Here is a 13,359-nt window from a genome sequence, read left to right on the forward strand (position 1 = left end):
CGGATTCCTTTGTGTGTGCTGTGCTTGCTGGTCTCTACTTTCCCTTTTAATTTTTTTTTTCCTGTAGTAAATAATGAGCTGCCGCCTGAAATCCGGCTTGCCAGTGGTCAGCTAATGGGTGATGACCTGTCCCTCCTTACTGCAGGAGAGCTGTCACCTTATATCAGTGACCCAGCGCTGAAGCTATTCCAGTGTGCTGTTTGCAACAAATTCACCTCTGACAGCCTGGAGGCCCTAAGTGTGCATGTGAGCAGTGAGCGCTCACTCCCCGAAGAGGAGTGGAGGGCTGTAATTGGAGACATCTACCAGTGCAAGCTCTGTAACTACAACACTCAGCTCAAAGCGAACTTCCAGCTCCACTGCAAGACTGACAAACATATGCAGAAATATCAACTGGTGGCTCACATTAAAGAAGGCGGCAAAACTAATGAGTGGAGGCTGAAGTGTATTGCCATTGGCAACCCAGTTCACCTGAAATGTAACGCCTGTGACTATTACACCAACAGCGTGGATAAATTGCGCTTACATACTACCAATCACAGGCATGAGGCAGCCCTGAAACTCTACAAGGTAAGTCTGTGAAAGAGACTCCAGTCGGCACCAAGTGGGCTGGGCAATTAACCCTTTCAGTGCTCATCAAACAGGACTTTGGTTAATTAGTAGAGTGAATGATTATTGAACATACATATAGTCAAACAAAAACTGCAGGTTAGTCAGGGGGGAGTGCTCCAGATGAGTCCTTTGAGTTGCCTGGGGGTCATTTAGGAGCCACTTTCTGCAAACGCAGGGTCCATAAGTTGGTTTGTTGTTTTTTTTTTTTTTTTTGAAAGTTCTCTCATAATAAATGACTAAAGGTGTTTTACATCTTTCATAACCTTTTCAGACTTTGTCCATTACGTTTGAGTCAGAAGCTTGACAGAGATTGTGTAAAATGATGTTTTTTCCATACCATGCACAGGGAAAGGAGATCACTTTCTAGCATATGTATCTGTTTGCAACCATAATTGTATAACAGCCAAGTTATTTTACATTGGTATTCTCAGTAAGCACATGCAATATGCCACATTTTTACAAAGGATATTCAAAAGTAAGCACTGTCATCCTTTTGTCTGTCCTTCTTTTCCAAACCAGTAATGATTTTTCACAAACATGAAAGGGTGTGGTGTAGATAAATATGTTAGTAGAATGGCAACTATATTTTTATCTTTACTGGAAAAAACTATGTGGATATAATGAATATGTGGGAGTGATGAATACCATTTATTACACAACTTGTCATGACTTTTTCCAAACCCTAATTATGGGGTAACTTATTTTCTGCAGTGTGTTTACTGGATTGGCTTGATTGTCTTGGTTCATGTACAAAATATAACACATTCATTTCCAAGATGAATAACTTTGTAACTTATTAAAAACTTCTTTTGTCTAGGGGATATAAAAATTCAGGAAATATTGCAAACCATTAGTCACTGTAACAAGCTCTAAATATGATTAGAAAATCCATTTTGCAAGTGTTATCTATTGATTTATACTAGAAATCTGTGATAACTAAACTATCAGGAGTCATCTGCTGATTACAGCAACTATGCTGGTTTTCTAATCATGTTGAAGACCTGTGCATACAGAACAGATATGGAAAAGTCTCAGCAGACCTCCAGTTTAAGCAAGAAATAACATTTTTCTGGTGTTCAACCGTGTTCAAATGGTTGGTCTGAGCTAACATGCTGCAAAGGTAGTAACATAGATTTTCATTTTATAACCTGATAGTTGTAACCTTGGTGCATCTGCTGTGAGCAAAAATGGCAGTGACACAAGTTTTGGACTATTGTACTGTCCCACAGTGCTGGCTGCTCTGCTAATTTAATAATGTATTTTATTTAAATTGCATTTTTCCTTAATTCTGTAGGGTGGTGTTTTTTTGCTGGTTTTTTCTTTTTTAAGATATAAAATCCTGTTATGAAAAGTACAAAAAGAGCTGAGACACAGTGACAAAGCCTGCCTTAGCAGCTAAACTTCCTTTAGAGGTTCCTGCTCCCTGTCATTTGTGAAGCCATTCCTTGCTTCCTCCATTTACACTGTGCAGCCGCACTCTTAGTAAGGGTTTTAAAAAAAAGGAAACCAAACAAAAAATCACAAACCAAAAAACACCAAAAAACACTTTTTTGGTCCCTATCTGTTTTTTGGAGTGTTATCCTGCATTATTTCAAATATTTGTTCTATAATGCCACCATTCAAAGAAATGCTACTGCAAACAGTGCCACAGACAGGAATGATAGAGTAGGAGAAGGGAAGGCAACAGGCTTTTCTCAGATGGCTTCACTGCCAAAGCTTCTGAGACTGTTGAAAATAAGATGCCAGTTGCCTACTTTTTAAATAAAAACTATAGTCACAAGGTACACAAACTATCTACTCAAAACAGTACCATATCTTCACTCATTCAACCTGATCCCTAAGCCTGTCCTACAAAATATTTGATGTGGGATCCTGGTTTGTTAGATGGAGTAGTTCAGTAGTATCTCTGTAGTGCAGTTATCATACATGGCAAGGGACCATCACTACCCTTTGGAGTTCAAATCTTTCAATCAGTTAAGGACATCCCAGTGGAAGTGGAATCCTTAAACTCCCAGATACCCACTAGGCTTCATGGCCTAAGGAGGACAATTGAAAGTGTCTGGCTGTTAACCATAGGGTTCCAACTCTATTGGTGCATATGTTTTTAAAGGACTTCTCCCTAGGATTGCTAGTGAGGATCTCAGCTTTTTAAAAATTTTCTGTCCCTCATGACTTCTTAAAGAATCTTGGAAATTTGAACCCCACTAGGTTTAATGACTCTCAGAAAGCGGATATACACACAGATACACTGTTTTTTATATAATTTCATTTTAAGATTAATTTGAAGGAGAGTGATGTCTCCTTTAAAATACCAGTTGGAATATTAGTATTAATTTTTAAGATTTGGAGTTGGCATGAAGTGCTACAATGTGTCCCAAATTACCACAATGTTCTAGATGCGTGTGCTCTATGACAGATTGTAATGCCTCTGTATATCACCCAGAAAACTTTACTCTTAATTGTACGTGTGCATTCAGGCCTTAAGATGGAAATAAATGCAGTTTTGAAAGTCTGTTATCTCTAGCAGACTTGATAGTTTTATCAGGTTTGGTGAAACTGTTGACACCAAGAGAATTGTAAACTTTTTTCTTTTGATACATCTGATAAACTTTTAGAGCACCTAAGGAAAAAAGAACATTAATTTATATGAATAATAGATACATGCCATGGGAGCAATATCGAATATTCATGAAATGTGTTTATATTCAAGCAGCTCCTCTTTTTTAAAATTAGGGTGCTGTGAATATGGTTTGGCAATAAAAAAGTTTAATACTAAAACCATCTGAAAGCACAGAAAAAGAATCTGACTTTGTTCCTTTGCTTTGTGAAGTACCTCAAAGTTTTTCTTCAGTCATTTATATTTATTTGTTATTGTTTTGTGAATTTTCTTTTTATAAATGTTGTCGTAACTGCTTGATTTTTCCCCCTGTGCTTAACTATTGATGGAATAAAAGGATGTCTTTTCATAGTTGTAGCCTTTAAAGCAACCATGAACATCAGAGCTTCTCTTCTGAAGCTGTATAATTTTAGGCAGTACAGAAATGTCACTTTTAGAGTTAGATTCTAAATGTGGCAAAGTGGAACCTTTAGCTGTTTTCTAAGTTATTTAAAGAAGAAATGGCCTGGTTGTTCCTTACAGAAGTGCAGTATTCAAATGGTGTTGCTAATGTGGCTTCTAAGAACCAGAACAAAGACAGCCTTACCCTGGGTGAACTCAGCTTGGCCTAAATGAATTTCCCAAAGACTTACTTTTGGAATTGTGGAGCTCTATATTAGCAAATTAAACCACAGAAGAGTTGCAAGTTCTTGGCATCACCCATCAAGAAGCATTCAGTGACTCCACAAGTAAACAGAGAAAGCTTCTATAGCAACAGAGTGCCTTTCCAGTCTGCAGGAGGAAGTGTTCAGCTTCTGCAGATTTGGGAAGCTGAGGCAGGACAGTGATCTGTCTCTGTGGATGTAAAATACATATGACTGGAACTGCTCTTAAGGCAGCCATTTTGTAGCTTAGTCAAATAGCTTTTGATTCAGGGAACCACATATATCATCTCTTGTGCTCATTAAATAGTTTCCAAATATTTTTATTAATAAATAAATACGTACAGGATAGCCTTTTTGTAAAGGAAACTGGAATGACTGAAAATAAAATTTACTTAACCAAGTAACTGAATGACATGATCAATTTCTAATCACAAATAAATATTTGAAGACAGTTTATCAAAAATATTCTTTGATTAGCTGACAATACCTTCAATAGACATTGCTTTTATACTATATATGTACTGCAGTTTACATTGTGTGTGCAACTACTTAAGAGCTCAAAGAAAGTGAGAGGCAGCAGTAAGCAGACTAATACTCAGCTGTGCTAGAACTACCTTGGTCTTCTTTTTATTGACAAAATATTGATCCACAACACTATTAATACTATGATTTTTACATTTTGGTAGATCACTTTACCTCCCATGTTCTCAAGTGGCAAAGATATTACCCAAAAGGAGTGACCTGATTTCAGTTTTAAAAGGTTAAAGGTTAAAGGTTAGCTCAAAAGCATCATCTGCCTAGCTGCTTAACTTTAAACTGATCAATTTAATGAAAATCTGTTTTGCAGATGGTGTTGTAATGTCTTTGGCAGGATTTAGGCAGCTTTAACATTAGACGTATGCTAGTAAAAATTATTTCTTTATTTGACCAGAACAACACCTTTTCTTTTATGTTTTAAGGTAAAAGGCATGTGGGATATGGTATTTTGGCAAAGGACCCAGAAGCAGAAAGTGTTGATGGTCTTTCCATATGGGCTCAAAACCAGAATACCCCTATGTCTATTGCTAACGATGACTGAAGAAACAAACAAAGCTGTATTCATTTTTTTTAACATAATGTTTTACTTTGAACCCATAAAAAATCATTTCAGTCAGACCTGTCCTTGGAAAAGGCTTGTCTTCTTTGCCTGAGGTGGAATGCAAGAGCATTAACTTTTTTAACCTGGCAGAGCACACCAATTGTCTCTTTCAGACCTTGTATTTGTAGATCAGAAGTATTCTTTCCCTTGCTCACAAACCAAGCAGTAATTGTGTTACTTAGCTGTATATACTATAAATAAGAAGGCAAATTAGTCAATCCAAGTGGTAAGTTTTATCTGATGGAGGTTGTCTGAATAAACAAAGAATTAGATCCTTGGGAGTGTAAAGCAGAGCTTTGTGTTTATGTCTTCTGAGAATCAAGCCCTCACAGTTTTTGCCAAGATAATTAAGTTTCAGCACAAGCATGTCTTTCTGTTTTCAGATGTATGCAATTCAATAGGAATTTCTTGGGCTGCTAATGCAGTACTATTATATGTTAGCTTTGTAATTAGCTAGGACTCTATCCCTTTGCTGAAATGCATTGTAATATTACACACACATAGTTTGCATGTAAGCGGTTATGAAAGTGGTGCCCTTTGTTTCATATTGACCTTCCGACTTATTTAAAAGAGAGTTTACAATGAGCCTTTGTTTTGTCCGCAGATGATCATCAACAGCTTTCTGAAGAGCCCAATAAAATGAGAGAATCACAAATGTATAACATCACATATTGAAAGGGTGGAAGAACAAACAGGGCTTTTGCTGTATTTTATAGGATGGATTTATAATGTGTTCTTGGGTCACTTAGGGGCAAGAATTTTCATGGTCAGCTGCTTGGTCCTGCTAGCTAGCATCCTCTGCAGGAAAGGCAGATACTGTGCAGCACCTGCTCTTCAGCTGGGGCTCTGTGTTGCTCTTTGAAGCGAGGTGTCCACTTCTCTGCTGGTTAAAAGTCAAAAGATTAATCAGACTAGCTTTTTTTCTGCATCTGTCATCAGCAAAGCAGAATAGTCTGTCTGGATTCCATAATGCTGTTTGCATATTTGGATTTTAAATCAGCCAGGAGTATTGAATGCTTTGCTCATCTTTATCACGTGCAGGAGGCACAAGTGGGATTTAGTCCTTAGGTAACTTTTAGTGTAACTGTTCCCCAAGGAACACTGCTTGGTTTTTTCTCATTATCCTTGTTCTGGATGAAAGCATCGTTGTTAGGAATTAACAACTGAGGGGGGTGTGAGGTATATGCACATGGGGACGAATGGACTAACAGCCCAAATCACTTTGTTTGCTTTACTCTGTTTGGCATGAAATGTTGGTACTTCATCAGCTTGGAATTAACAGAAAGTCACATTCTTTTCAATTCAATTGTCCTGCACTGACTTTAATATAAAATAAAATATCCTACAAATATGCCAATCCAATTATTTAACTGTCATTGTCCCAGTATGATAGTAAAAGAGGTCAGGAGATTGTGCAGCATTGATTTGCATAAAAATCATTGTGGAAAGGAAATTGGAATATGTCTGCACACCTGAGGAGCCAAACCAAGCTTTGCTTGATGTTATTCTTTTTGTTTGTTTAGATGAAAACTGTTTTCAGTGATAAACAAAAGTTATTCAAATTTGTTCCTTAACACAGGCCTCATTTAGAGGATAGAAGGCATTTCAATTTTTAAAGTCCTTTGAGATTATGTTCACTCAAGGTTTTAAATGTTTTATGAAATTTAATTTCCACTGCAAGTTTTAGTTACTGTAATTCGTATTATGCTGTTGTGCTTACATGTATAAAGAGAAACCAGTGTTCAAAGAACACAGTCTGGTCATGGCTATACATACTTTGTGTAGTCATAGCTACAAATAATGTGTATGCCTACTGTATGTACTTGATTCTACACTATAGACAAGAATATTTATTTTAAAAAATCCAAAAAACCCCAAACTAACAAAAAAAATTTTTTTGACTGGCAAAATAGCAATTTCAAAACTATCCCTTTTTATGACAAATTTAAAATAAAACAGTAGAGAAAACATTTTCACATTGTATTTTGTGTACTTTTAATTTGATATTCAGATGTCTCTCTCGGATTGACTTACATAATAATCCTTGTTAAAAAATGCAGTATTTTGTATTCAGCTTATGGTACACTACTGAAACAGGAAGGTGTTCTGAACTCATAGTTTAAAAAATCCTCATGTTCTTCCATTGAAATGCTGTCCAGAACTCAGTCTGTGTGCTGTCCTGGGTAAGGGTGTGTGAGGCTGCTCGTGGAAGGGAGGCCGTACCACACTTGCAGTGTGCAGCCTGCCCTGTGCAGACCAAGTGAGTAGGTCCTCTTTCTGCAGAGCAGGAAAAGTGAGCAAGGAGAGCCAAAGCAGCAGAAAGAGGATCAGCCTCATTTATTCAGTATGCTCAACACACAAAATGGCTGTGTAACAGCTGTTTTTTGTGCCTGGAGTTCTTTCATTCTGACACTGAGAGAAATATGTAATTATTTCTGACTGAGATTCAAAGCAGAGATGCAGTGTATAGTGTATGTAAGAGTATTATGTCAATGTGAGTGCATATGTATGTGTGCATTAATAGATTGCAGCTATGGATTTAGCAGCCACTCCCTCCCAGCCTTGCAACATAGATTTTCTTGTTACCCTTAGGAGATTTTAGCTGATATTATGCAACTCACTACAGGTGTCTTTTCTAAAATTGTAATTAGTTTGCCAGACTCTCCCAGGTGAGATTTTTCTCTACGCTCTCTTCCACATATTTAAAAATGAACAGTAAAAAAAAAAATAAAAAGACTGACGCATGCCAGGAAAGTTGTATTTTGACATGGATATATGTAATTCAGCTTTGCTATTGTTTTTGCAAAGTAATTTAGAAGAAGTTTTCCCGTGGTCTATGCATTTGTTGCTAAATCCACACGAAATACCAGAATTTTGATTTTATATAAGAGTTAATGGGAGTAAAATCTTACTGACCTCATACATACAGGACGGATTTGAGCTTTTTGATATACAGGTTTTGGGACTGTATTGGCTCTGTATACGTCTATATTGCTAGACAGGCAAATTAATTTTCTGCATTTTTTTTTTTTCCTCCTTTGGGGTACTACTGGGGTGGAAAAGGATAAGAAAGGATAGTGAAGATGCTGGTGTGGAATACTAAGTAATGCAATTTCTGTTGGTTTCAGCAAGGATCGGGCACATTGCTCAAGATGTATTTTCTTGGATAAACTTCCATATGTATATTTGTGGGTAACATAATACAGGTACAGTACACCAGGAAATAGGTATTAATTATGTTAAATGTGACTAGGGTCATTATGTTGATAAAACATAAATTACAAGTGGTGGCTTGTAATAATTTTTGAACCTGATGGTCTACCTGTTAGACTGGTGTACTTAATATAGGCAGATAGTGCAGACTGATGTGATCATAGAATCTCATACTGATACGTTAAAAAAGTGAAGCTTTGCTAAGAACTTCAGGACCTTTGCTTTGTGGACAGCCATGAAGGAGGATGTCATAGAAATTACACCCTTGGTCTGCAGCAGAAGGTGCCAAGCCTTCAGTACAGCAGCAGACAGATACACAGCGTATTGTGCACCATAGCCTCGGGGGAAACTGTATGTTCTACTCTACCAGTGGGAAGGAAGGCATTAAAATAATCCTTAGCTTTTAAAGGCAGGGGGTATTGAAGGAAACAAAAATTGAGCAAAGGTAGTCCTTGAATGATGAAGTGTGCAGATTCCCATGCCTTGGGCATCCTACTGCAGTAGCAGTTACAATAACAAAAAAATGGTTTTGTCATATACAAGGAGTATGAGCAATACTCCTTGGTTATATGCATGAATAGGAAAACATATTGCTAATGGGAGCTGTGAATAGTAACATACAAGCCTCATTCCAAGAGTGGATGTTTGACCACCAGGGTTGCCTAACAAAAACTGTGATTTTTTTTCTACTTGTTATCCTAGAGTATCAACCAAACCCTGGTGTTCACATGATTCACATGTGTAAAATACATGACTGTATAACTACTGCTTTGTTGCTGGATTGTGTGCAGAAAACTTAGCATATAGGGACAGTATTCAGTGTTCTGCCCAAAGAAGCTATTTATTTGTAGTCTCTGTTCTGCCTTGTAAACTCTCTCAAAAATCAAGAAGATGCAATGCTTCGTTGCACTGCTCCTGGAGGAAAGAACCACAGAGCCATCTTTACCCATAAAGACAGTGCAGAATCTGCTGTTCTGGGATAGTTTGTATCACGACCTTTAACAGAAAACTCTTAGAGAAAGTTCAAGATGACCCTTTTAAAACAAAGGCCAGTGGAAATTCTTCTTTCCAGAACTTTATCAAGCAATTCAAAAGGTCTGCATCTCTTGATTTTAAAGTTGTTTTTCACATATGGAATGTCTCCATTGGCATCCTGAGTTTGTGTTGGGACTTACAGCAGTTCTTGGGTGGGAGAGGTCAGTTGTCTGCAAATGACTTATTAAAAAAGATGATGTTTTCCATGGAAAATCCTAAAATGTTGCAAGTGGCTCAAGTATCATAATAGCTATGATTGACATTATCCTTATGCTAAATTCAAAACTCTGGGTCCTAATGGTAAAGGCGGAGGAAGAGCACTTCTTATTCACAGAATCATAGAATCAGAATGTCTGGTGTTGGAAGGGACTCATAAGGATTATTGAATCAAACTGTCTTGCAAGACTACCTAAAACTAAACTATATGACTAAAAGTGTCATCCAGATACTCCTTGAACTCTCTCTCACAGGATCAGTGCTGTGATCACTTCCCTGAGAAACTTGTTCCAGTGACCAGCCACTTTCTCAGTAAAGAACCTTACCCTGCTGTCCAAGCTGAACTTCCCCTGAAGCAGCTTCATACCATTTAGACAACAATATTCCTATTTTCTGCATAACCTAGACAAAAACTTGCTCTATGGGAAATGGATTAAGGAAAAAAATACTAACATTCTCTAATTGAAAAACACTTTGTGAATGACCAGAAACTTGATATTTTTACAAGTAGAACAATGAAACAAAGTCTAAGGAGGATCTTGGTATTCTTGTTCTTTGTGTGCTAGTGATGAGAGCATGGAAAAAAGCTTTACTACTAAAATGAGGCAACTTTAATATCTAGATGTTACTATTTTGGAAACACCCTTTGGCATTTGCAGATATGTAAGCAGCTAATGAATGACTGGAAATTAGGAAGAATAAAGCTGCTGGAAAAAAATGAGTCCAAACTGCAAGTGTTTCTGGAAACCTTATGTTCTTATTTGTTCAGGAACTTCTGTGACTCAAAATCTTGGTCCAGGAGGAAGCTGGAATCCTTGGATTGTGTCAGGACAGGTTCTTCTGAAGTCAGCTTTCAGATGACAAATATCACAGGCCACAGAAAATATTTTAGGACTAATTTTACCAAATTTCTGACCTAGAGTTTGGGCAGATTTGAAAGCACTGCTGTATTGTTAGTCCCCTGGATCTAACCCTGTTGCAGATGCATCTCAATAATAGGTGTTGTACCTAGGCTGTGGGTATCCTTTGTCAGTTTTTGATTTACTAAGGTAGTCTCATAGGTCATGATGAATTGGCTATGCTGTCAATGTGCTCTGTCTCTCTGTTCAGTCTCCGCTGGTGTATTTTGTAATGTGTCAGGCTTCAACAATATCTTTGCAACACTTGAATTTCTGTGACTTACAGAGCTCAAGGAATGAAAATCTTTGTAGCTAGTCATTAGGACTGCTTACAGGTATTTTTGAGAAAGAGCGAATCCTTTCTCGGATTCTGTAGTCACTTTGAATTTTTTTTTTCCTTTTTGGGTTGTCTTTTTTTATTTCTTGGAAAACAAAAATAGATTTGTGGGATCATCTCTGACTCAACCTGTTACATGTAGGGCCTAGATCCAAGAAGTCTTGCTAGGGTATTTCTTTTCTTCTATTTCATGCATTTTTTACTGAGCAGCTTGATTTCTGTGGCCTCAGCTACCTCAAAATCATCAAAGAGATGATATGGTTTACCCAAAGCATATTTGGGGCACACAAAGTACAAGAGCTATGCTGGTTTTGAAGAGTTCTGTGTAAGTAACAATTTTTATGATAAGGAACAGTTGAGCTGGTAATCAATAAAAGGAGACTCTGAAATCTCATGCTACAGAGAGCCTGTATCCCAGTTCACTCAGCTTTTGTGCTCTCCAGATCCAAAGGTTTTATGCTTCATGTGTCCACAACAGAAACTAAACAAATGTCTTTCCTTTACTTTTAGTAGTTGTTTGTCCTAATAGATTTAGAAGGTAAGGTCAATACTGTCTGTACTGGGAAACAGAGCATGGCTTTGGGAAAAAAACCCAAAACAATGTGTCTCTAACCAAGCAGCAGTGAGAGGTTGGCCTCTGTAGTACGTCTGACAGTCTAAGTGGACCTCGTAGAATTCTAATTAAGCATAACAAGTTCTTCACATATATCTGTCTTTCTGTCTGCATGTATTTATTTTTACCTGGACTTAGTAGAGTGTTTGTAGTTGGGAAGAGTGAATTTGAGTATTAGGAAGAGTTAGAGGTGGAGTCTGAAGTTGTTCAGACTCTCAAGAGCTCAGAGAGACAGTTAGCCAACAGTAGTGTTAGGAAGGAAGTCACAGTTGTTTGAGGATGAGTTTCTTGCATGGGGACTGCAGTGGACATTCACAAAAGGGCAGGTGTGTGCTTAAAAAAGTGTGCACTTCCCAGGGGCATAAACAGGATTTAAAGCTATGTGTGTCCATACATAACCTAGGCTGCTACCGTCATCTTCTATAATGCTGTATGAAGATCTATATATGTTAGCCTCTGCTGTACCAAAGGTTGGATTTCCATTTTTCTTCTAATTTCCTTCTCCTAGTTACTTAAAATTTTCTTATACACACTTTTAGGGCTGAAATTATCAGGATTTGGTCTGGGTGTAAAGAATATTTCTTTCTTCTTTGGGCCTCTTTCTGAATCACTTAAATCACTTAATCATGAGATATCTTTCCAACCTGTCGTAATGAAAAATGCTCCATTGCAAATAAAGTTAGTTAAGTACATTTCTTGCAGTGGCTGTCCATAACAGAAGAGAATGTTATTTTAAAAGCAACAACACATTAATAGGCCAAGTATGCAATCATTGTCCTATCACAGCAAATTATACCATTAGTCCACCTTATCTAATCTCTTTGCTACAGACTGCCTAACAACAATTGCTTCTCAGAGCAAAGCAGACCAAAAAAAAAAAAAAAAAAAAAAAAAAAAAAGAAATTTCATGGGCAAATATAGAAGAATGTTGCTCAAAAAGGAAAATTCTTGTTCTTTTCTTATGTCTTCTATACTTTGCAATGAATTAGCATCATAAAAATTCAAGTATCTATTTCCACACCCCCCCCCCTCCCCCCCCCAGTTATCAATTGGGTAATCTTATACAAATATCAAATCAGTTTATAAAGTGAACTTCTAGCTCAAGCACATGCAGTGGGAAGGAGTTCCACAGGTTAATTTAACCTGCAAACAAATTTTTTTTCAGCTTTTAAATTTTTCTGTCATTAATTTATAAAGTTTTGTTTTTATTCATCTGGTAATAGAATGAAAAAGATCATGTATTTTTACTTGCTTTATGGTCTTTTACATAACCTTTATAACTTCACAGTAATCTTTATGATTACTTTATGGTCTTTTTATCATGTCTCTCTTCTATTTACACAAAAAAATTTCAATCCATTCAGTCTTGCTTTTAGTGGAAGTTTTTCCACATTTCTGCTAATCCCATCACTGATCTTTGAACTGCTTTTACCGCTGTTAAATTTTTCTGGAGATACACAGATATTTCAGAACTGAACACGCTGTTCTCAGTGGAACTGTATGATCTTACTGTCCCATGCCTGGTGCATCCAAAAATATAATCTGCTTTAAACAAATCCTATTGCAGCCTGTGCTGGAAATATGTTGCCTTTCATTACATGCTTCTTCCCACGCCCCCATCAAACTGATGCTGAAGTGTCCTAGGGTGGCTTCATTTAACTTAGACACCAGAAACATGTTTGATTGGTTCAAAGTATTCCTTCTAATATACATTTTCTTGGATTTATCTGTCAATACTGAGTTTCTTCTGCATGCTCAGCTAACTTTAAAAGTATCTGGCATTTCTCACAGTTCTTTGGCTGGTCTTGACTGTCATGAATTCATTTATGACTTCTGCAGGATCAGTCCTAGTTTGCAGTTAGAAGACACAGAGGTAACTTTTGTTCTCTTAAATGCCCTGTTGATTCATCTAGCTTGTTTTCTGTCTCTGTCAGTTTTTAATCCATGAGTTTTTTGCCCCTCTGATAAGTGCCTGCATTACATGGTTAGGCTGCTTCTGCAGAGCCAGCTGAGTGGGGAAAAACCCCACTGAATT

At 37.2% G+C, this 13,359-nt stretch overlaps 1 protein-coding gene across 1 annotated transcript in view; it reads left to right on the forward strand.

Moving 5' to 3' along the window:
* ZFHX4 (zinc finger homeobox 4) overlaps window positions 1-13,359 on the forward strand; it is a 150,072-nt gene that overhangs the window by 27,311 nt on the left and 109,402 nt on the right. The window contains 1 exon segment of the mRNA XM_083878097.1: window positions 68-570. Coding sequence (XP_083734223.1) covers window positions 68-570 — 503 coding nt within the window.

This window comes from Zosterops lateralis, assembly GCF_965231275.1.
Source record: "Zosterops lateralis genome assembly, chromosome: 1".
Lineage (NCBI taxonomy): Eukaryota > Metazoa > Chordata > Aves > Passeriformes > Zosteropidae > Zosterops > Zosterops lateralis.